General features: G+C 38.6%; 1 protein-coding gene across 4 annotated transcripts; it reads left to right on the top strand.

Annotated features, from left to right (window-relative positions):
* The first annotated feature begins 20,941 nt into the window (after positions 1-20,941).
* On the top strand, positions 20,942-23,625 carry LOC116251528 (uncharacterized). Of its 4 annotated transcripts, none has more exons than XM_031625853.2 (2): positions 20,942-21,406; positions 21,525-23,625. In XM_031625853.2, the coding sequence occupies exon 2, from the start codon at positions 22,508-22,510 to the stop codon at positions 23,282-23,284; it is 777 nt and encodes a 258-aa protein (XP_031481713.1). In that variant the 5' UTR covers positions 20,942-21,406; positions 21,525-22,507; the 3' UTR covers positions 23,285-23,625. The 4 variants fall into 4 exon arrangements, with proteins under 4 accessions (XP_031481713.1, XP_031481712.1, XP_031481717.1 ...); XM_031625852.2 differs by having other exon boundaries at positions 21,517-23,625; XM_031625857.2 differs by having other exon boundaries at positions 20,942-21,471; positions 22,462-23,625.
* The last annotated feature ends 2,110 nt before the right edge of the window (positions 23,626-25,735 follow it).

The following is a 25,735-nucleotide window of genomic DNA, read 5'->3' as shown; positions in this document are numbered from 1 at the left end:
TAGTTGGTGTCAGGTTCGCAGAAATAAAAAATAAATGGGATGCAATTTCTTTCTTGCAATATTGTGTCTGTCAGCTTGCTGAATCTATGAATACCATATGCTTGATTGCAGCTCCGTCTCATTGGCGAATCAATCCAACAACATCGATTAAATCACATTTCAATAGAAGAGGAGGCAGATGTGGTATATGGTGCCGAGAAGGACGCATTATTTTTAGGGACAATAATCACGTAATTGAAACTGTAGCTCTTCTTCAAGAAGATATCCCCTTAAATTCATTTAGAAGCTGGAAGTCCAGTCTTTTGCCTTGTTTCTTTTGTTTCTGTTATTTAGGATACCCATTTGCCTTTTCTAGGCTGGATTAGAAGGGTTTCCATGGCTACTTGTTTCATTGTTTAGAGTTTTTGCATTCTTTTCATAATAACAAGGGATGGGACCCTAGACCTAATTGCATCACTCCAAGCTTGAAATCATGCACACAACATGACAATGAGAAAATAATGTCAACAACTACAAAAACACATTCATTGCATAAGATAAAGCTAAAATGTGGGCCTAAATAGCTGAGTAGAAGATATAGATTTTTAGAAACATTAATCAACCATCAACTTAGAACTGAAAGCAACAAACAACCATGAAACATGTCTTGCATATACATATTCAACCTTTAACTAATTTAAGGAAATGAATACACAACCACCATTTGGACATAAATGATAGATGATTGTAAAAGAGATGACATTGAATAACAAAACGAGTTCGTGAAGGAACCATGAGAGTAGAACCATGAGAGACACGTGGATGGAAAATAGCAGATAAATAGATGAAGGGGAAGAAGGAAAAATGAAAGAACAATGAGAGCTAAGGAGAAATCTTGAGCAAGAAGACACCTACCTAAAGTGAACTTGAGAGTTGACCTGCCTAACCTGCCTCCTTCATAAGGAACAAACTGATTCCCTTCCTCCTCCTCCTTCTCTCCAAATTTATGGTTGCTTGCATTGCAACATTTCTTTTGGGATGCCAAAAAGAGTTTTTTTGGGGAAAGGGTGCCCACCCATCGGTAGGAGGCTTAGCACTCCTGACATCTTTACTAAGGGCATTTAAGTCCAACGCTATGTTCATTTTCGTTACATTTTCATATTCACTTAAACATTACTCTCAAACTATATACGGTGCAATGCATGATATGGATCTTAAGTGCTTTGACAAAGTGCCAAATTAGAGTAAAATCTTGAATCTACTTAAGATTCAAAGGGAAACACCATCCAACCAAATTGATTTCATATTTAGCAAGGTTTCCAAAGACCAAATCTAATTTTATTTATCTCTAGGGAGTTTCGAAGTATTTAAACTTCCTCATTTAACAGGCTTTCAAAATGTCACTCTATATGTTTTGTCAACTAAATTCAAAATATGTTTCTTTCTAAGTCTTACTCTTTTCTTCATTTCATAAAACTTTAAAACAATTAGAGTGCCACCTCATCTTGCTTAAACTTTTTTAGAGGAGTACTTGTGAGCATTCTTGAATCACATAAATACTTGTACATATATTATTGCCTAAATTTTGCATTCTTGAAAATGTATCATTCATTCATACCAAATCATTCATCTAAAAACATTACTACCATTGCATATATCTAGATATTAATCCATTTGAGGGACATTTTCAATGTTAATTTAGAAAATATTTTTATTATGAGACTCCTCAATTTAAAAGTTTTCTTGAAAATAAATTTGGTCTATCAGCTGCAGAGCATAGCTCCAATGATGAATATACTGCTTTGATTTTGGCTTGATGATGTGAGTAAATTTTTAGCCAAGGAAAATTAGGGGTTGATATCTATGCACTGTGAGAGTGTGATATATATATATATATATATATATATATATATATATATATATATATATATATATGCTGAGTGTGGCACGCTCGCTTGCAGTTTGAAGGAGGGTTTTGCCTCCCGCTCATAGGATTCATTGTGGAGGGTAAGATGGAGGACATAAGCTGCATGGACCTTCCCCCATTGGAAGTCAAGAAAGTTAGAAGAAAAAAGTGTTTCTTCATCGCTAGGTCTTCATATCAAATTATGAAGCAACCCTTTCAATTCTCAGTGGTTGCTGTTAATGCAAGGGGAATGGTCAATCTGTCTTGACTATCAATACGTGTTCAAGAACTTAAGGAACTTGTGGTCTACTCATCATTCGGTTAAGTTTTCTTCAATTGGAAAGGACAAGTTTCTTGTTTTCAGTGTCGTCTGAGGATGAGACAAACTACATAATCTAGCTGGCCATATGGAAGCTTGGCAGCAATAACTTTGTTGGAAACTGATGGTGGCTAGGGAGGGAGCTAAAGATGGAAGTGTTGGCAACAGAGTGGCTTTAGATCTGGCTCCTAGGCTTCCCATCTTTGGTATGGGACCAATGAACCTTCTCCACTTTTGCAAGCATGATTGAAGCTCAATTGGTGGGCATAGATCAGTATATTGTGCACATGAAGACATTTGGTTTCGGCTGAATCTAGTTGGAGGTTCAGCTGGGATTCGTCCCAATTGGACAGGGTGGAGCTTGAGGTTGAAGAAGGGTGGGTCCTATCCCAAGTTATAGAGTATGAGTTCATGGTAAGTAATCTGTATGTCGATCAGTGAGTTGACTTTATGCACACTATGTAGAGCTTCGAGTGGAGGGGAAGCAAGAAAATGTTCACAATGAGTGATCTGAGGATAAAATCACCAAGAAGAGGGAGTTGAAATCCCATCCCAGGTAGAATCATGATGGATAGACTTTCAACAAGTTCAAGGTGTTAGATGTTGAAAAGGAAAATGCAGAAACTAAAGTTGCTGACAAATAAGCCAACCATAAACTACGGCCGTAGAGCGGAGTGCAACAAAAAATGGTTGAAGGGCATACATCTGTTGAAGCATATTCTTAAGACAATGAAAAGATGAAAAATTGTGCCCAAAAGGTGATTTTGGATGCAAGAGGTATGTCGGTCATTAGTACCAACAGTTTTGGTCATGCCACGGAGGGGTTCCCAATTACAAGGTGGTACATGTCTCCAAGCTAGGAGTGCAAGTGTAAAGGCTGCTATTGGGAGGGTTGAAGTTAGTAAAGAGTATTGAAAAGTGAAGAAGTCGTCCTCCCCAAGTAGAGGAGGAAGTTCTCCCTTAAGTGCAAAGAGCTTTTGAACTTCAAGAAGAAGGAAAGCAAGGGTAAGTCAAGTTCTGCTTGATAAGGTGGATATCAATCAGCCTCTTTCAAGGATACAAATGGACGGCCTAACCCACTATTGAGATGAGATGGGGGGTTTGGACTTTGGAGGTGGTTGGATGACCCAAGAGGTGGTGATTCGGAGTGGCAGTTCGCAGAGCTCTTGGCTTTGTGCATGCGTTAGAGATGATGATTGATGATAAGGAAAATTTAGGGCAATGCAGAGACTGTTGTGCATCAGTTACAAGAACTCTTTCCATCTTCAGCTCTCAAGGAAGTGCATTAGTTGGAATGCTTGCAGTTTGGTAGGCAAAGCTTCCCGAAGGGAGCTCTGCTTCATGGTTAGGGCATCAAACCAGATTTATTGGTAATGGTTGATTCAATGCTTCATATGAATATTTTTTTTAAGTTGAACTCAATTTTTCGGGTTACTCCTTTTGTTTTAATTTGGAGGCAGAATATTTTTGGGTCCATATGATCATTCTATGGAGGGATTCTACCATTTCGTTGATCTGGGCTCAAACCTATAAATACTAAGTTGACTATAAGTTTTCTCTCTTGGGTGCTAACTTTGATCGTGATGCTATTAAAGTCTATATGAATACCGAGTATCATATTTAGAAAGATCTCTTATAAAAAAAGTCCTATGTTTACGTGGGGATTTTGATTTGATTTGTAGTGGAGAAGAGAAATTGGGTCAAGTGTTTGCCTTTGTTGCCTACGTTGCTTTTATGAATTTTATGAACTACAGTGAATTGCATGAAATTTCTGATTCCAATGCTTTATGATTTCACTTCCTTAAATCAATGAAAAATATGAGCTCACAAAAGATAAGCACTCTTAACAAGAGGGCTTTCCTCTGAGGTGATATGACTTTAGGCCATTCAAAGTTGTAGGAATGTGGACACAGGTGGTGCAAGTCTACCATCAGATTGTGCCATAAGGTTTGAACAAATAGGACTTCTCTCGTTTATTTTTCAAGTGATTCGTATCATCGAGTGTACCCATTCACCCTCTAATAGAAATTGAACTTAAGAAGGAACTGACTAATCCTAAGTCAAAGGGTCGAGAAACTCAACGCCACTAAGGGGGTTGGAGCAGGCTACCATGAGACAAAAGATCTTAAATATATCTATATACATTTCTCTTGCCAAATCCAAAGCAAGCCACCCTAGATAATAATAAATGAATTCTAGAGTTTTATCCAAAACTTGCTTGTGTAGGCAAAATGTATGTTGTAGATACCTTGATGAATTTTAGGTAACTGGTTATTTTTTACCTTTGGACCAAATTAGGAATTGGGCATGGGGGCAAATAATGTAATGAGCAAGATCGGCAGATGTTTTATAAATAAGGTGTAGATGGAAAGCACTCAAAGTTCAGTTGATCTCACCTTCCTATCGTGCTTTTCTTCTTATCACAGTGGCCTCTTATTTTTTCCTCTAAATGCATTTTAGATAGTCCCCTTGGCAAATATGTTTTCGGTTCTATTCTTGTTAGCTGGAACATGAAAAGCATGTTGAAGACATTCATAGAGTGTGGTCCATGGGGCCTGATGGTTGCCCTATGATAGCTCATGTTCGCAAGTTTGAAGGAGTTCATTGGAGGCTAGAAAATGGAAAAGTGGCTAAGGAGGGAAGCATCAAAAGTAGCTACAACTCCTTCGATTGGATGTATGAACGGGTAATCCTGATGTGCTTATCTCTTAGACAAATAGGAAAAGGGAGGTGGATAAATTCCTGACTATGAGAGAAGACTTTCTGGCATCAAAAATGGAGTCAAGTGGCTTCAAAGTGGTGATGCAAATACCAAATTGTTTCATGCAATTGCTAGTGAGAAACACATGAGGAGAAAAACTACTAATGCAATGGAAGTTAGAGACATTCGATTAGAGGATCATGAACTTATTCTAGAGGCATGCAACAATCATTTCGAGGAGCTCCTATGTATAGAAAATGCATTGGGTGATATTCTCCCAAATATGGCTGAGGAACCAATGGATTCCATGAAGAATAATTTTAAGCTGCTAGCACCCATTTCCGATGCAGAAATTAGTTGGGCAATCCTGACAATGATGCAGCCTCGGGCCCTAATAGATTCCCCCATTATAAATTTTTAGGAAAACCAGAATTTTAGTAAAGGATGACATATCTAAAGTGATTAGGGATTTTTTTCTTCAAGGTACGATAGTCAAAAGGATTAATAAAACACATGCTGTTCTTATTCCCAAAGCTAGGTGAATATTCTCAACTTCTGGTCAACGTCTCTTTGCAAAAGTGTTGTCAAGTTCATTAGACTTATCATGGTTGCTCGCCTGAAGCTCATCTTGTGTGGTCATTTCTTTCAACCAACATGCGTTTTTCCTTGGCCACAGTATATAAGAGGTTTTCTGCTTGCTTATGAACGGATTCATTCCATGAGCCTGAAGAAAGAGAAGGTAGCTTCTTTAAAAATTGAACTAAGCTAAGCTTATGATAGGGTGAGTTGGGAATTTCTTGAAACTGCATTGAGGCACTTGGGATTCACAAAACAAAAGATTTAGAAGTTAATGATGTTTGTTTCCTTAGTCTCCATGGCTATTCCCGTTAATGGTACAAATGGTAACTAGTTTTTTTTCTTAAGAAAGGACTTCACCAATGGAATCCTCTCTCCCTCTCTCTCTCTCTCCCTACCTCTTTCTAGGTGTTGTGCAATTTTTTTCTCGAAGCTTCCAAACTGCAGTTCTGAATAAGCTGATCACTCCCCTCTCTTAGAAGTGGTCATCGTGTGATGCGTTATATATGTTATGTTGTTGATAGTTTTCTTTTTTCTAAGCAATAAAAGAGATGTTAGAAACACTGCTCCTTAAGGTTCTTGAGTTTGAGAGTCTTGCAGGAATGAAGGTAAACCACGACAAAATCTCAATTGTTCCTTTCAATACGATTCTGACGGATCTTCAACTATTGGATCATGTTCTTATGTGGAACAGGGAATCCTTCCTATCAAGTATCTTGGCTTCGCTTTGCAATTGGAGGATTTATCTAAAGGGCAATGTCTATTCCTATTTGGCAAAGTAGAGGATTGGCTTGCATCATTGAAACAACTTCTCTCCTATGCAAGCAGAGCATGCGTCATACAGTATGTTCTATCGAGTATCCCTCAATATTGGATGCATGTGTTGGGACTTCTCCCCATAACGCATATACAAAACCAAACGTATATACCCTAAACAGGATCATGCTCATGCTAAATCATTGAATACCTTAAACTTAAAGCGGAAGCGTACCTGAATCCATCTGATCTGGTGCACGGGAAGATCGCAGCAGGGTCTTCCAGGGTACGTGCGGTGCGTTTGAGGTCTCTCTCAAATGGGGAAGAGAAAACCCTAGAATCCAAAGGCAACCATTCACACGACCCCAGGGACCACTACCATTATATAACGAGGACAATTACAGATTCAACCCATCAAAAAGTCCGTAATTGCGTACTGGTATCTATACATTTCAAAATTACCTCATACCATCTAAAATGACGTAATATCTCGAAATGCAATCACTTAAGCGGATATTTACATTAAGACAGCCATAATGTCTGAAATTCCTCATAGACATATGCCGGCCCACCAAATGATCTTACAGCATGTGCTTAAACTCCCCAGAAATGCCATTTCCCATCTTGAGATTCCATGTAGCAAGTTAATCTAAGGAAACTCGAAGGTCAAGAAAGCCATGCACCTCATTAAGTGGGACAACGTGTACTTGTCTAAGTTGGGGTCCCAAAAATTTAAGGAGACTAACACCTCAACTTTGGCAATTCTTGTAGTAAGGGCTTCAAAGTCAGAATCCTTTTGGGCAGAACCTATGAGGACCAAATATTTGAAGCGCATGGGTCTTCGGATTGCTAGGTCCTTTAAACATGAATCTTATTGTTGGAATGTCATTTTTAAGAGTTGACAAAATGTTAAGCATAAAATCATGTGGATTCCTCGTAATGGCAACAATGTTTAACTGTGGACAAATCATTGATGTGGAGAGCCTCTCATTAACAACTTTGTATGTAGTTATTTGTCCCTAGCCTCGCATGTTATGTGGGACTCCATATGAAAAGACATGCTTAATGCAAACCTAAAGAGAAGGAGTGCCTTCTCCAATATTCGCCGAGGGGCTCAGGTTCTCTCATTAACCAGTGCCACTTAGGACCGTGTAGCTTTGACAGGCAAAAACTCTCAACCTATAACTCGACCTTTGCTTTGAGAGGTCACTCGCAAGAAAGACATGATTGAGCAATAGAGGAATCATACATGGGATGTGAATTCATATCCTAGGACTAATTTTGCTCTCTTTTTAAGATGCGGGCATAGACTATTTTTGGATGATCGCCTTCAAAGGTTCAGCTTCTAACTTGCATCTATGAGCAATTTCTGCCATGCTCAGTCTAAGAGTGTGGATCACATCTTTTTTGGTTGTAGGTTGATTAAAGACGTGTAGAAATCTTTACTTGATAAATTCAGAGTTTGTTAGTCTCCCTTCTTCCCTTGTCCGAGCCTTGAATTGATGGATGGGGGAAAGAATTACAAATGATGTCATTGCTAAATGTTGGTGTTGTTTCCACCTTCTCATCTGGTGGATTTGGTAGAAAAAGAATCTACTCCGGCACCAAGGGGAGGGTGTAAGAGCCACGCATCATGACCTCTGGAACACATGCATTCAGCACTTTCTAAAGCTCAGGTGGGAGCCAATGGTTTGATAAGCTATTGGCGTCTGGATGCACTCCGGCATTGTTTGGGCGCCATGGTTCTGGGGAATTGGCAACCGTGTTTCCATTCAGGTGGTGTGCATGCACAACATAATAGAACTAGAATGCTTGGGCTCTTGATTGGGGTTTAAACTCTTTCTCTTCATTGGAGCCAGATGAGGTTCAGGTTTGCTCGAACTGTAAATGGTGGGCGCATTGGTGCAACCGTCATGACATATAGTTCAAGTCCTTACTAATTTTGTAGCCTTCAAAGATGCGAGTTTTGAAAATGGTTCTCGGTGAAATGTCCTCAGAACTAATGGCGTTACTGCTTTCAGATATCGGCAGAAGTTATTATAAGGAATGGGAGCACTGGGGTGCGAGTTGATGATTTCTCTCTGTTTTATGTTATGGGGGTTGTCAATTTTGTGCAAGTTTCATTTTTGTGTAGTCTTTTTGTATCTAACTTTCCTTTTTTTTTTTTGAATAAATCTGGCGAATCCCCGAGTAGGTGTTTCCCTGGAAATATTTTGAAAATATCCCATTTAATCATATGAGTAGCAAGAATATGCCCCCTCTCACCATTAAGTATAGGATGACGACTAAACTACGAATGAGAATCATCCATGCTAGAAGAAGTTGATGAAGAAGCCTCACGTTTTGCTCCAATTATATCAAATGGGTGCTGCGTCTTTAGGAAATACTTTTTAGGACCCACTAACGGGATGGTCAATAGGTGGTTTATTGAAGAAAACAGAACTAAAAAATTGTCAAAAAGGTCTTTTTTAAACTAGTTGTAAAGATGACTTGAAGAGGCATATCAACACATACATATCTGCAAGGTTTTTTTGGGTTGAGCAAACCTCAAGTTCAAATCAATATAAATGAATGGAAATCTCATTCTCAAGCTATGACCATCTTCCTTCAATCATTCAAGAATGGAAAATTAGTTATTCACATGGGCACACCACTTATTTAATAGAGATATAAGCAAAACAATCATTTGGGAAGAGATATAAAGAAAGAAACACGCATCATGCCAGTTTAGATTTAGAAGAAAGAGGTTTAGCTCTCCATGTTCATGCTCCAATGCACATAAGAGAGAGATTACAGACGATGTTTCAAGAGCCCCCTTGTATGGCTGTGAGGAGAAAACTAAACAGAAAGCAAATAAAAGAGAGTGATTATACCTTGTGATGGTATAATCGATGAAGAGATGGCTCCTGTGCTTCATAAGGCCTCAAAATGAGGATTCCAACTAGTTGAAGAAAGTCACCAAGGGTCTCCCACGTGCTCTTTCAAGGCCTCTTGTTGCTGGAAATGGGGGCTAGAAGTTGTTGAAAAAAGAGGAAAACGATGAAAAGGATGAAAGAGAAGGTGGGGAAGGTAGAGAGGAAATTGAGTTGAGAGAAGAAGAGAGACTCAGAAGGTTCAAAAACTCTCTATTGAATTAGCCCAAACCCAAGAGTGGAAAATCCAGGTTAATTATAAGCAAAAATGGAACCAAAATTCAAATTTTAAATCTTTTAAGAATTATTACGAATTTCTCAATTTTTTTATTTTTTTTTATAGTAGGCTTTGACTCATAGGGATTGGCCTTTAGCCATGTCAAATCCCTTTGACAAATGTTGACACCACAAATTTTAAAAAAAACAAATTACATATAAATTCTTAAAAAATTAACTTGTTCTATATAAATATTTTGAAAAATGATATTTCATGGTGTCAAAATTTAAAAAAATTAATTAGAGTCCCCTGATAAAAAATTTCTAGCTTTGCTCTTGATTGACATGGCTAAGGTCTGAAATTTGATCCAAATTGGTCTCATATCGGAAATCAAAACATTTTAGGTCCAAAATTTTTAAAAATTATTGTAAATTCCCTCTAAAATGTTTGAAAAATGTTAAAAGTAGACTTTAAAAAATTTGCGTTGATTACGGCGGCTGAAGCGAGATCCTCGCCTTCTAGCCTTAAATTGATCAGCCTATATTTCAACTTTAATGGTCTGGGTCACGTGCTGGCTTTCTATCAGACCAGGGGCGCAGGCAAGTGATATCGGTTTATTAGAAGGTTAATTTAGTGTTGAAGTTAGGTCCAGTTATATGGGTAGTCTCACAAGCTCCGATTCACTACCCCATGGTCAATTAATAATTTTTTAACCATATAGTTAGTTAGTGCTCCATTGAAGGGAAAAAAAAAATAAAAAAGGCTCCACCCCTATATGAGACCTTTGAGAACATGCAGCCATTCCTTGATTCTTCGTTTCCTTAACGACAGCTTGTGAAGCTTGAGGATGGCGTGAACTCTCCTTCAAGCTCAATCTTGAAAGCCCTAAATGGGGTCTCTCACACACTAATTGCTCTTCCTCAACTGCTGAAAAAATGAAGAGGGTGAGATCATGATGCCGTCCCCCATTTATATACTTTAATCATGGCACTCTGTAATTTGAAGAAGATTGGCGGTCTGGAATGATGGAGTGCCATGTGTCATGATCTTGTCAATTTGGGTCCTTGAGGATATCATTTGGATCCAAAGCATTGAGCTTACCAAGTTCTAGCTTTCCATTTGGATCTAACCACTTGATATTTTCAAAGGCTCCCATACTTTCACAACCAGAGTTTTGCTGCCCAGATGAGGTTTCTATTGGATATTTGATTAAATGAAATTCTACAAAAATTATATAGAAATGAAGAGTGGGGATTATGGCATATGTTAGAATTGTTGATTTAGACCTTTCCGTTAGCGTTTGGATCCCACTCATAAAGCTTACCGGGTCTTTCTTCCAAGGCTTACGACCACAATTTACTGGTTCTAAGGGAAGATTTATTATATTTTATTTAGTTTCCTCCCCACTGAAATTGGCTCACCCTTGAAGATGCTTGGGATCTCCATCAGGCTTACCCCTCCAGCTAAATACCAATCACCGGGAAAAAAAAAAAAAAAAAAAAAAAAAAAAAAAAAAAAAAAAAACTTGACCTTATGATAAACGGTTCAGGCTTACTGTCAGCAGCTGATATGCTTCGATCTGGATTTAATAATTGGTTTAGATATAAGGTTCTGAGATCCAGATCTGGATCTAGAAATGGACGGTCAGTTCATTTGTATAAACTTAAACTCTGCTCGATGAGTTGGGTTTGAATTGGAATTTCAATCCCAAACCGAAAATAGAGCAAAGTAAAGTTGTGAACGCTGAACCATATTGTGGACTTGGGTCTAATTCCGTACTCCAAAGTGGATTGGACTTAGGTAAATAGATTTAGATTGAAGTTAAAACAAAAATTTAAGTTGAGATTTGGAATCATGATTCGGATCTGAAATTTTTTAAAAAAAATGGATCATGAATATTGAATTTATTTTGCAGCCTCAGATCAAAATCCTAGATCCGAAGAAAATGGTGGTTTGGATCCTGGATATGGATCGAAATAGAAAGTTCAAAATCATGAGCCCAAATTGTAAAAGAAGCGGGTGTGTCATATCTGGGTCCCTTAGAGCTCACTTCGGCCTGAACCAGAATTACCGATGCTTGAGTCAGACTTGCTCAGTATGACCATTGTAGGTTTGACTATGTGTAAAGGCCCTAGACGGAGCTTGACTAAATTTGAATTTGAATGTACACTAGGATCTAGAGGCATATGCACTAGGTCTACTTGACCTGGCACGAGCTTACTTGGGCTCTAATATGCCTAGATGGGCTAGAGTGGGTGTGCCACTGGCCTAGGGGAAAGTGACCTAGTCTGACTAGCCCCAGGCCGAGTGCAGTCAGCACAGTTGACTGGGTCTAGTGTTGGCTGGGTGTAGACTTATGTGCATTTTAAATCTACACGCTAAACACCAAATTTATTACATTTAGAATTTTGGTAAATTTGAAAATATGTAATCTGAAAAAGACCAAAATGCCCCTGGTGTCACCTACAAAATGGCCATTTTATCCTTTACAGTCGCGACCCAATTTTGATATGCATCTGTGATGTAAACGATAGTACATCGTAGACCACACAAAAATATACTTTTGTCTGAAATTTTCTGAAAAAAATTCTGCCCGGTGTATCCGGAAATTGAATTTGGGAAATTGACGATGCAGTTTCTGGAAAAAGACACTGTTGGAGTGACCTGGAAAATGGGAGTAAAATTAGCTCAAAACAGAACTCCATGTATCACTATTGAAGTGACTGAGCCTAGTGACTTGAACTCAACTGAATCCCGGGTAAGCTAAATTGAACTGATGAAACGCAATGGTGAAGTCGATTCAGGCTAACAGCACACTGAGCAGCAACATGGTCTACCTTTTAAAGGGGACTTGCATTCAAATCTTAGAGTAGTCACTGTCTTGTTTCAAAGCAAGCTCTGTGAACCCTTGGGGAGGGTAATGAATGGTCTCTTTTAGAGATAGTGAAATGAACCATTACACCCTTTTAAAAGGGGGAAAACAAAGAAAAAGAAAACTGCCTTCAGTTGTGGAACACTGCTTCTGGGGCGAGGCCTTAACTTTATTAAAACAAAATGAGAAAGTATTTACAAAACAAAACATGGGATCACAAGCGTGGCCCCAGTCCCTTTATAAGCATTACCGGAACGGCTGCCAGTCCTCTTTATGCTGGCGCCACACTTTACAAGCATATGATTTATCAAAGCTAATCAGCAAAGAGAAAGTTTCTGGCGCAGGGAAGTCCTTAGTGAAAACCAGTCTGGGTTTCAAGTCTTTTGCACATCTACGATTACCAAACTGAAGCAAATTCGGATTAAGAGCCAACTCTTCATCTTTTTCATCCACTCCCCATCGTTTGAGATCACCATGATTTTGCCCATCTGAATCTGGCCTTACCCAGAAATCTTGTTTTGTTCCTTTGGACGTGCAGCAGGAGAAATATGAAGATATCACCACCATATTGGGATGGGGTCCAGATAACCTTCCCATTACTTATCTTGATATACCATTTGTTCACAGGAAAATTGAAGATGGACTACTGATCTGCATTGAGAGAAAAGACTTCTAAGAAATTAGCATCATGGAAAAGCAAATTACTATCTTACTTCGGCAAGATTTGTCTTATCAATCATGTTTTAACCAGTTAATAGGCTTTTGGTTTATGTGTTTTAGACTACCAATTCCTATGATATGACATGTAGATAATGTTCGTAACAGATTTTTATAGGGAGAAGATGATTCCCACTCATGTGTAACATCCTATAGGTGAGGGAGGTATTGATTAAAAGGATTAGTAAGTTGAAATCGGACGAAGATGATTTATCTTGCTTTCAATACCTTCTCAGGAAGAGACTCTTTATGAGCTATTTTTCTTAAGCAAAAATATCTAAAATCCCAGAGTTTATGTCCAAACAAAGTGAAATCAACTATGTCATGGAGCTGGAAAGCCTTTTATGGGGATGTGAAGAATTAAATAAAATTAAATGGAAAGAGGTAATTGTAATAAAATTAACCTATGGTTGGACAATTTGGGTAGGGGGATTCATGCCTATATTTCTTTGACTGAAAATCAGAGAACATTTGTGAGGTATGACCAGATCCATCAATGGCTCAGTCTCCAGAGAACAACTTTTGTTTGCTCTTCATGGCTCAACTATGTTACGAGAGTTGTGCAATTGAATGAACAAGTAGATTAACTCTACTGGAATGAAGATGTGTAGGATCTAACGAGGGGTGGTATATACAACAAAATCAGACATAAAAAACAGGTTGATGATATGAGAAAAATCACTCCATTCTTAGAGTGAAGTGGATTTTTTATATTGATCGGTTTGGAAGATATGGTATTAACTTTGAATATACTATAGAAAATGGGAGTCAGTTTAGCTACGAGATGTTGGTTTTGTACAGATGAAGAGAAAGCATGTTTTCATTTATTCTTCAAATTTGAAAAAGCTAAAGCTATATAAAGACTCCCAGCCACCAGTTTACGTGTTTTAAAACTAGCAACTTCTTTTCAAGAGGCATGTCTAGTGGAATCTCAAATTCAAAGCTTCTTGGATAAAGAAATGCTAGCAGCTGTCACTCCCAATGCTAGTGTAGCACATATGGAAGACAAGAAATACCATGCTTCATAATGAAGTAATGCTTTCTATTGCAGGTACTTCCAAGTGTCTATGGTAAGAAATTAAAAACTTTTTTTATAGTTTGTGTGAAATGGGCAAACGCAACTAAGGAGATTTCAATGTGGATGAGTACAGGCATACGTTCGAAACCTTAACCTTAGCCTCCTTTTTGTATTATTAAAAGTTCATGGTTTTGAAATTGCAAACCTTACAGCTCTTCTCAATTAATGTTCTTGCTAACACATTGTTTCTTTGAAACTCTTTACCTGATTGTATTGAGCTTCTAGTCTTTGTTATTAGGCTGCTTGGGCTAATTTTTTGTGAATCAGTACATACTCTGAAAATGTTCATTTTTTGTTAATAATATAGGTAGGGATTCCCATCTGTCGGCAGGTTTGCATTGCAATGGGTTGGCCAAGGCCGATTGCCAAAATAGCCTTGTGAATCTCCCTAAACAAGTCCAATCACCCATGAGTTAGCATAATTTATTCTCTTACAACCCCTAAGAGGGAAACCAACATCGTGCCAATTCCTGCAAACCTCTCCTCATCAGCTGCCATTGACTGTGCTGCTTTTCTCTCTACAATATTTGCACCCATAGTGACTTCTAGGTTCTCACCAGGTATCCCACCCACCATTGAAGGATACCACTGTTGGTGGAGCCTAGCTGGTCACTATTAGTAGAACCCAGTGCTATATAGAAAGTGATGCTATGTTTACTCCACTAGTTTGTTCCTGAGTTGAACCATCTCTAACATGGGTGCAACATCCCTACTCACTAAGGATATTCAACGAGTTGAGCCAACTCGAGCTCGACTCATACTCGCTTGGTTAAACTCGACTCAAGCTTCACTCACTTAATAAATGGTTGGAGTTTGTGCTAAAACTAGAGTCGGTTAAATAAATGAGTCAAGTTCGGGTTAATTTAGCTGGCTCGTTTAAACTCGAGAAAGTTCATGAAAGAGTACATAATTCACAATATCATCACAACAAAAAAATAGCTCCATTGCCTTCCCCTCTTGTTAGCATGGTTAGTCTTGAAATTCAAACCCCCTGCTTATGTTTAAAATTGATCTTTTTAACAATGGCTCCAATAAGCTCCACCGACAGCTCAAGCCAAATCTGGGTCTTGTCCTTAGCCAAAACAAATCGAGCCAAGTTTGAAAATTTTTGAGGAGCTAAGCTGAGCTGAGCTGAGCTCAAGCTAGTCTCCTTGAGCTCGAGCAGAGTAGAATCTTGGCCTTTTGAGACTCGAGCCTAGTTTGAGCTAACTTAGCTCAGCATGAATTTGGCTCATCTATGCCTTGCTGCTTGTTTGTTTTTTTCTGTTTCTCATTTTAAGAAACTGCTCCTTTTTCAATAGGCTTTTCCACTTGATTGGCAGCATAAAACACAGAGGTTAGTACCCTCTTACAATAAGATAGTAAGAGAGGAAGGGTAACACAAGAGAATAGAGAAGCAAACAAAGCATTCACTTCATTCAATCTCACATTGAATTCAAAGTATGTGGTTTATATGTGTACATGCACACAATTTTGTGCAGTTACTAAAATTACAATGAATAAAAAGAGAAAAGAGAATATCTATCATTACTTGACTGGTCTACTACAACATTACCACTTTATGTACATGATTCGATGATCATTTACCTTCTGTTTTGAAACTAGAAATTATGGGCACTCCACCCCACATATGGCAGAGGTTATTTTAGATAATTGCCCATTATCTATACCATTAATTGAGGAAATTATTTCTAAATGTGTGCTAAGAATTTCTCCACCAAGTCTTGATTGAACACCACTACATGAACCATGTTCTACGCCATCCAACACCCAACCAAGAAAGAACCACTCTTCATGTCATTCTCTTTAATAGGCTCCCTCAAGCTTAACGTGGGATCCACACATTAAGCTTGTTTTTGAATGACTCAAACATAATTGAACCGAGGGGTTTGGTCATTTCATCCGCAACTTGATCAATAGACCGAATAAATTTAATTTGAATATTCTTTGATTCATATGATCTCTAACAAAATAAAAATATACTTCCATGAGCTTAGTTTTAGCATAAAAACAAAATTAGCTGCAAGATAAAGAGCACCTATATTATCACACCACAAAGTTGGTGGTTTAGTTCTAGAAAATCTAAGCTTCTTTGGTAAAGTCTTCAACCATAATAGTTTAGCCGCAACATATTCCAAAGATTTATATTCTGCTTCGGTTCTCGAACAAGCTAAAGTTTGCTGCTTCTTTGATACTTATGGAATAATATTGTAGCCAAGCAAGGTTACAAAGCCTCTTGTTGACTTTTTATCTTCACTACTACCAGCTCAATTGGCAGCTGCAAACCATTCAACTAGAAGGATGATAGTTTAAATAAGTGAAGCATAACCACTAGTGCCTCTTAAGTATCTTAAGGTACATTTGACTCTACTTCAATGAACATGACATAGAGAATGCATGAACTGACAAGCCCTATTGATAGAAAACTTGATATTAGGGAAAATGACCATAGAATATTAAAATGCCCCACCACATGAAGATATAACATAGGTCTATAAAAAGGAATAAATAAAGGCATGTCAGCCGTGTATGTGCTTATAGGAGTAGGTGTCGGCTTAGAGGTTGTCATTTTTGCCTTACATAAGATGCTTTCAATATGTGCATATGACACAAAGAGATGATAGTAAATTGTCGTTTGACCTTTATTCTAAGAAATATGATAAATTTTCAAGATTTTTTTACTAAGAATATAAATTGTAATCAACTAATTAGGTGATAGTTAAAATGAATAGAGGATCTCGTCAAAATTATGTCATCAACATATACAAGCAAGTATAATCGATCAGCTCTTCTAGTATAGATAAAAAGAGGTGAATTTGACTAAGAAATATGAAATCTACACTCTTGAAGAAAGCAACTCAATTGTGGTATTAGGCATAGGAGGGGGGTTGTGGTGGGGGGGTTGGTTTGTTTCATACCCTAAATGGCTTTGTCTAATTTGCATAGATAGTGTGGATACACAAGATCACGAGATCCTTCTGGTTGAGACGTGTATACATTCTTATGTAGAGAACCATCCAAAAAGGCATTATCAAAATCCAATTGCTATAATGGCTGATTAAAGTAGACAATAAGAGAAAGTAACACCCAAATTATAGTAGGCTTAATTGTTGGTCTAAATGTCAACATGTATTCTATGTCATCCATAAGCAACCAACATTGCTTTGTATCTAGCTATAGGGCCATTCAGGTGACCCTTAATTTTATGACCACGATTGCGACCATGCAAAGCACTAAAAGCAACTTCATGAAAAGAAACTTAACCGGCTGACTATTGAGTTGAATGACTTGCATTTAAGCATGTCAAGTTGTTTGACTTAAGTTAGTACAAGATAAAAAAATTCAGCAAATGTCAAAGTATGAGCAATCAATCTTATAGTTATAATTGTTACAAAGCCCTTATAATCCATGGAGAGTTTGTCAAATTAATTTGAACAAGAACTTACTTAGGGTATGGTCACCATCAGCTTCAAGAGAGTCGGCGAGGAGTCTTATCTTTTCCAAATACACTTGCATTGAATTAGACTCTTTTTTTATAAAGTGCAATTCCTTGCGCATTAGCATAACTTGCAAGGGGGAATGAGATCCATATGACTGCTCCAAAACCTGCCATGCTTCATGTGCCAACTTAGTCCTCACAATTTGGCTTAGAACAGCCTCAAAAATTATGGATTTGATCTAGTTCAAGGCTAATTCGTCAGCTTTGTGCCACTTAACGAAGTCAGGATTGAGTTCCTTGATGTCATTCTTCACTACTTGTTTTGGTGAAGTAGAGTGTGTTCCATCAACATATTGTAAGAGGTCATAAGACAACATCACTGATTCTAGATAATGCCTCCAAAGAAGATAATTGCCTCTAAAGGGACTCGTGTTTTATTCCTAAAGTGGTCATTGTCATGTTCTAGTGCGCTCCTCTTTTGAACCGTAATAGGTCCTGAACCAAGCTTTGTGTATTCTGGGGGTGAAGGCACAGGGGGGATGGAGCAGTGGCCTCTACTAGGGGCGATGGAATGAACCACTCGCCCTTTAAAAAAAAAAGACCCTTACCGATACTAAAGTAGCGATTGCATTCCATTGAGTAGCTAAGTAGCAGCCATTGTTCTTTTAAAAGGAAAAATTAATGGCTTTGTTACCATAAAAGAAGTCAATAGGAGAGAAAGGGTGGCATGAGAGAATGGAGGAGCAAAAAAACACTCTCTTCTTTCAATCTCACATTGACATCAAGGTATGTAAGTTATATGCCTACAAACACAATATTTTGTACAATTACTAGAATTACATTAAAAGAAAAAAAGAAAAATAAAATAATTGGCTTTACTTGACTGGTCCACTTCTACATTTCCACTTCATGTGCATGATTCTAGGATCAATTACCTTCCATTTTAAAACCAAAAATTATGGGCACTCCAGCACACATATGGGAGAGGTTATTTTGGGTAACTCCCCACTATCTACACCATTAATTGAGATACTTACTTTTGAAAGTGTGCCATGATTTTCTCCATCAACAATTGATCGAGCACCACTACACAAACCATGTTCTACACTATCAACACTCAACCGAGAACCACTCTTCATGTCATTTTCTTTAACACCCCAGGCATTTGCCTACTTTGCCATGTGCAAGGGGTTGGTGGCCTGGTACCATGGTTGCATCAAATTCACCTTGTTAATTCAAATTTGGTCATCAATTTTGATATGCATATCGTATAATCATCAATATGTACTTCTAGTTTTGTTGTCCTTCAATAAGATCTTCCCTCACTTTTTGTGCCATCAAAAATAAATTGAGGAATAACTTTACTTTTATACTATATCTGTAACAACTAATGGGATTTTTTAACTTAAAACTCTATTGTTGAATAGACAAAAGAAAAGGAGAAATTGGAAAATGATGATTCTTGTGAAAATCTATAAAGGGATAGGCCCTCAACCCTGGACTGCCAAATAACTAAAAAAGGATAATTAAAACTTATCCAACAAAGGGAAATACAAAATTAAAGAAAACAACAAACAACAAGTCGAACAAAAGTCCAACTTCTACCTTTCATAAATAGTATCTTTAAATAAAAAATAATGGATGTGTCGATCTAGATCTAACTACATAAATCTAAATTGACTTAGTTTCAATTGCATTGATAGATAAATTTGCGATTGAACTAGAAGCTAAATGCAGACAACAAGAAGGTGAACCAAGCAAGTGATATGAAACCCTAATTACTGAAGTCAACTGAATGATCGATTCTAGATATGGTAGAAGGCATGGTTCCATATGCTCTACTTATGCTTTATTCCTGAATTTTATATATATGTGTGTGTGTGTGTGTGTGTGTGTGTGTGTGTGTGTGTAAAAGAAATTAGATCTTTACATTTATGAAATATGACACAACAGCTTACTTCTTTTTTCATTAAACATTAAATAGAGTATTCAACAAACAAAGACAAATACATTCATCCTATTGTTATGTTTCATTAATATCATAATGCAAAATAGTGTCAACCTGAGAGGGTCAAACTTATTTTAGTGATTGCTGCATTTGGTAATATTAACTTTCTTTTTAAGGGTGTTTGGCTGCTACAGCTCTAAAATCCTTTTGATTTGGAGATCATGATGACACAACAACTTACTTCCTTCTTCATTAAGCATTAAATAGAGTATTCAACAAACAAAGACAAATAGATTCATCCTATTGTTATGTTTAATCAATATCATAATGCGAAATAGTGTCAAAATGAGATGGTTAAACTTATTTTAGTGATTGCTGAACTTTCTTTTTAAGGGTGTTTGATTGCTCCGGCTTTAAAATCCTTATGATTTGAAGATCATGGATTTAAGATCAAACCCTCCCCCCTCCAACCTCAAAAACAACATTTTCTCAGTGCAAAAGGTGAAAGAGGACCTTAAATGTGGATCTGATAAGTTTGATAAACCATGGATCTTTCGCCATATCAACAAAAGCATGTCACATTGAATTCACATCAGATCTATGGATTTCGAATGTGAAGAAATTGATGGAGAGGGAAAGGCAAGGAAATGAATGAGAAGGAAAGAAACTACTACAAAAGGCTTGTTAGGATAAGATTGAAATGAAATTAAAGGATTTAAGTTAGTTTACGACAATGCCTCTAACATCCCTCATTTTGAATTGTAATAGCCCTCTTTCTCTCATTACTACATCAAACGTTACTACAAAACTAGTATGATCTAGCAAACAAAAAGACTGTGTTGACAATTATATAAAAAAGCCTCTCCAAAAAAAAAATTATAAAAAGCGAGTGCACAACACATCAACATGCCTTCAATCGATAGATGGATCCCTTATGTGTCGAAGTTAGTCTGTTCTAAAAGAAAAACAAAACAAAACAGGAAAAGAGAACTAGAGAGAGGGCGTAGGCCAATAGGCCACCAGGCCCAGTCCAAGCCCCTCGATCGGCAGCAATAGCAGACCCCTTCTCGACGGACGGACTTATGTCCTTTTCGAAGAAACAAGAGGGAATTGCACGGTTGCAACCTACAGCCCGCAGTTCCAAATAAGAATTGCAAAACCTTGCAACGTTTACAAAGAATAAAACGATAAGGGGCAAAACGGCCACTTTTTATAAACGGTCACTTTTATAAAATAGTATCTTTCCTATCTTTTCCATTTCATCAAACACAACTATGCACAATAGTTGTTAAATCATTTCCTTTCCATCCGTCATCTTCTTCCGTCCAAACACCTCATAAGTTAAAACAACGCAACGCTAACTGCTGACCATTGAATTATATTACCAAATTCATCCTTGAATATATTAAGATTCTTCACGAACGACGAGGCCGGTTAGTTTACAGCTGCACCCCACATTCCCGCCGGCAAATATGTGGAAGTCGTATTTATACTTAACGGATTGAACTTTCCAAAATACTCGTCGGGTGCTCGGAAACGCTTTCTCGATTACAATCGACTGCCTCTGGCCCTCTCTCTCTCTTTCGTCAATTTCGGTGGACTGCCTTCGTTCCAGAGCAATGTTGCAGAGAGTAGAGAGAAAGAGAAGGTCAATGTGGAAAAGGGCGATGGCACTTTTTTAGCCTTTCTCTGCGGCTCTCTTGGACCGCGTTTTTATCAGATGGGCAGCTCTTAGAGGATCTCAGAGCTGCAAAAGGCGCTTCCTCGTGGTCCGAGCCTCTGCTTCTCTCGCTCGATTCTGCAGAGAGAAAGAGAGAGTGATCGAAAGAAAGAAGAGTAGAAGACGTAGCTGAGACGGAAAGAACTAGATGCCGAACACGACAGCCATCGTCGACTTCATATCATAGGTTCGTCAGCGCCTTCCCTGGCGTTCCGCAGCTCGGAGAGAAGGCAGAGAGAGAGAGAGACAGAAAGGGGGAAGGCGAAGTAAGTCTTTTGCCGAGAGACGTGGAGCAGTGGAGCAATTTCTTGCTTGCCGAGTTCATTTAGAGGTTGTTTCTCATTGATCGTGCCTTATTCTTATTCTTCTTTTTTAGATTTTCAGTGAGACTGTGGTGTCATTTGTTCCTTCTGATCTCGGCGATGGCTTCTCAATTGTTGCTGGCGTTCGTTAAATCTTGCCCTCCATGGAAACACTTGAGACTAACCCTCACTTATGCTTGTTCCATGGATAAATTGGAGGATCTATCATAAATTGGAGGTTTTCTTCCTAATTCTGCCCATTTTAAATTCTTGATTTTCTTGTGATTTGTCGTAGCCGTACCTTTCATTTTGGTTCGTTGGTCGTTCCTGAGTGTCATCCAGCACCTGGCATTTGCACTCTGAAAGTCCTTTAAATCTTGTCCTTCATGGAAACACTTGAGACTAACCCTCACTTATTCTTGTTCTATGGATAAATTGGAGGATCTATCATAAATTGGAGGTTTTCTTCTGTGTGAATTCCATACGAAAATAGGCCTTTTGTGAAACTTTTCCTTGGAGATTTTCGTTCTCTTTTTTTCTTTTTACACTGAACGGCCGATTTCACCTCCTGTGAAAATGTTCGTCTTCTTTGTGTTTAATCTGAAGTTCATCAATAATTTTCGGTTGTGTCTCCCTGTTTTACCTTTCTGTTGTTTTTTCTGAGCTTTTTTTCCCTTCTGTGACAAAGCATCGAATTGTTTGTTTCTCAACAGTTGTGATCGTTTTTCCATCCAGCTACAATTCCTCGTGACGATTGTCTTTTTCTATAGCCGAATTCTTTCGTATCTTGATTGATTTCCCGGTTTCATGTTCAGTTAATTTCAGAGCGTCAGTTTCCGTCAATTTAGGGGTTTAAATAAACAACCAACGCTTCCCCACTAGCAGTAGGACCTCAGAGAGAGAAACAAACAAAAAGAGAGGGGAAAAGGACCACTCAACAAGGGAGAGCTCCATTTTTTCCGATCCCCAAACGGCCAATTCCCTCTTTCTTGAAAAACCCACATCAATTCTTTCCACAGAAACCAAGAAGGAATATAAAAAGGGAGGGAAGTTGCAGAAAAGTGTATGCAAAAGAGGAGAAGATCGACGCTTGTAGACCAGATGGCCGTTCTCCAGACGTTCAATTTACGCGACTTCCTCCGGCTGCCGGACGACGACCCTGCCCGCGAACGCCGGACGCTCGGCTCCGTCCTCAAGATCGACGACGCCCGAAGCCACCACGGCCGCAGCCTCATGGACGTCTTCGACAGCGACGGGTCGCCCAACGGTCACCGCCTCGGGTGGAAGTCATTCGTCCAATGCCTCGGGTTCCTGCGCGCCTCGGCGATCCCCTGCCACATTCCCACCGGCCGGCCGGCGGCAGACGAGGCTGAGACAGCGGCGTCACCGGAGGCTCGGCCGCGGGCGGAGACGGTTCAGCGGACAAGCGTGAGCCTGGCAACGGCATTAGCGGCGGAGACGGAGAGGGAGGACCCCGACGTGGGCCCGGCGGTCGGGGACGGCTCGGAGCCAATGAGGATGACGTTGATGGCCTTGCTGGAGGCGTCAGAAGGGGAGGTGGTGATGGGGCCAGCGAGCTCTCTGGCGGCGGCGATGCTGAGAGAGTGGGTGGCCAGCGGCGGCAAGGACCACGCCGGCGACGGCGAAGGCGACAGAGACAGCGCCGGCGAGAAGGGGGGCGAGGGGCACAGTTGCTGCGTGTGCATGGTGCGGCAGAAGGGAGCGGCCTTCATCCCCTGCGGCCACACCTTTTGCAGGGATTGCTCCCGCGAGCTGTGGGTGAACAGAGGCTCCTGCCCTCGCTGCAACGTCTTCATCCTCGAGATCCTCGATATCTTCTGAGTCTCCAGCGTGTGGCGCCTCTTCATTGGTCAAGTCTACGCCCTCCATCCACTGCGAGCTGCTTCTTCTTCTTCCTCTTCTCTTTTTTGGCTCTTTTTCTTTTCCACCTTCACCTTTTTTAGACCAGTCGCTTTCAGTCGACATGAACGAATGGTGGTAGATGTATACGTCTTCTGCCTAGCCGTCTTCCTCTGGCACTGTATAGATGGCGATGGTGCCAAGGCGAGCAAATTGGTGTAGAGAAAATTTGATTGTTCGGTGTTCAGATTGACAAGTTTTGTTGGAAAACTGTTCTTTGTTTCTGGTTTCTGAAACATAATGATCAACTTTCCATTTTACTATTAGCAACTCCCATCATCAATCTCTACAAGTTTTACTCGAAATCTCTGTTCTTCTCTTACCATCATCAATCTCTCTCTCTCTGTCTCTTTAGATTTTAAAAAAATTTTCTCTCTTTCTTCGGCACATGTGTTGATTTCGTCGATTGAATTTTTTTTATTTTTTATTTTTGCTTTATTGATCATCCCTATCCTGAGCTGCCGTTGACGTGTTCACTCTCTACTCGACGGCCAATTATTGATATGCCTTATTGAGATGGAACTGGAATCGTTGGGCACGAAAGAACAAAATTGGATTTTAGTTCGTGCATGAACCGACCATGTTACTGAGAAAAGGAAAAGATTTTCTCAAGAAGTATCTCGTTGTTTGCAGAGATTGAAAAAAGCTGCAGCTCTCTTTAGTTTAATAGTTTTATGGATAGAAATTGACAACTCCACGTCTCTCATTAACGTAACCAATTCATAGCGGTAGAGACAATAAATCCGCAAGCTCTTTTTTGTTTAAATCATTTCATAGATGCGAATGGATACAAGCGACTCTTTGCTGGACACCCTTCCTTTGCTTAGCCATTTCACATTTTCTTGGACTTGATTTGATGATAGAAGTTAAATGTTTCTTGAAAATGGGCTATACGTAGTAAAGTGATCTCTCCTCCATACTTTTTTTTTCCTTCTGTTTTCATTTTTTTTCAATTTCCAATTAATGTGTTCTGGTAACCGTTCCAAGTATGGACGGTGTGGGGAGGTTAGATTGTAACCTAATCCCTCTCTCCTACTCCACTTCTAGTGTTGTGATTTTTATAATTAAAATATTACAAAAAGGTGTCTTACATTTAAATGAATATCAAACTGCAACTCAACATTTAAAAACTAACAAACGTACATTGAACTTTTAAGGAAAATTTTCGAACAGCGGCTTACCGACAAAAGACCTTAATTTTTAACTTTAAAATGACAAACTACTACTTACAAAGAACCCCCCCCCCCCCCCCCTCCTTCCTTGGCTGATCAAAGATGTTTTTGTTTGCAAAAAGGGTGTTTTGTTATTTTATATCGAAAAACGAATCTTTTTTGTGAGAAGATAAGCGGTTCTTTGTGAATTTTTTTCAAAAGTTCGACGCCAAGTTCTTAACTTTAAAATGTGATCTGTAAAGTCAGCAATAGAGTTTACCTGATCCAAAGCTGTTTCGGGACTTAAGCGCATTACAAACAAATTTATTCTTTCAAAGTAAGAGGAGTATTTCGAGTTTATACCCTTTATTCTCTCAAAAAAAAAAATCAAATTTACTAAGGAAATTTTGTAACTAATTCATACAATTGGAAATAGTATTTTTATGCCATATAAAAAAAGCAAAAGAAAGGGGCAAGATCAAATTTGGTTGATGAATCGCTGCCTCCAATCCTGGTGTTAGCAATTATTTTTCTTTTAAGGGGCGTTTGGTGGACTAGAATTTTGATTCGGAAATCAAAATTCCAGCATCAAATTTCCATCATCTCAACATGAAATTGAAATGACATTCTAATTCCAATTTTCCTTTGAGTTTGATAGTATGGAATTTTGATTCTAGAGTTAAAAATAACTTGTTTGACCAAAAAAGATTTAAAATTCTAGAATGCATGAATTAAGGTTTTCATGCCTTTTGCCTCAAAGAAAATGAAAAAGTTTTCAGAATTCTGGAACCATAATTCCACCCCTTAGGTTGGGGACCATAATTCTAGAACTGTGACTCAAGAAGGCGCCTGTAATTCCTGAATCAAAATTCTTTATTTCATAATACAAATTTCATTTTTAAAAAATGAGAATAATGATTCCAGAATTCCAATGCATTCCAAGTGAATCAAACACCCCTTAAGAAATAATATTCACATAACTTATAATACATTTTCCTTGCAAGAGGTGTTTGATTCTTTGGCAACATAAATTTGCTATGGTTAAAATAACAAAGGAGGAAGATTTTTAAAGACATACTTATGTAGTCAAGCAATTAAATTTCTTAATTAAGAGGTGTTTGATAGCGTTGTAAGGATGCCAATGGTTTGGATTAGATCAGATGTTTGATTGGACTGCTTTAAATAAGTCGGATATGGTAAAAAAAACTTAGCATCTGATTAA

Source organism: Nymphaea colorata, chromosome 3 (genome assembly GCF_008831285.2).
Source record: "Nymphaea colorata isolate Beijing-Zhang1983 chromosome 3, ASM883128v2, whole genome shotgun sequence".
Taxonomy (NCBI): domain Eukaryota; kingdom Viridiplantae; phylum Streptophyta; class Magnoliopsida; order Nymphaeales; family Nymphaeaceae; genus Nymphaea; species Nymphaea colorata.
This window is presented reverse-complemented; position numbering and strand designations above follow the sequence as displayed.

Excerpts from the sequence above, each read along its gene's own strand:
- LOC116251528 (XM_031625853.2), top strand. The coding sequence starts at position 22,508 with ATGCAAAAGAGGAGAAGATCGACGCTTGTAGACCAGATGGCCGTTCTC.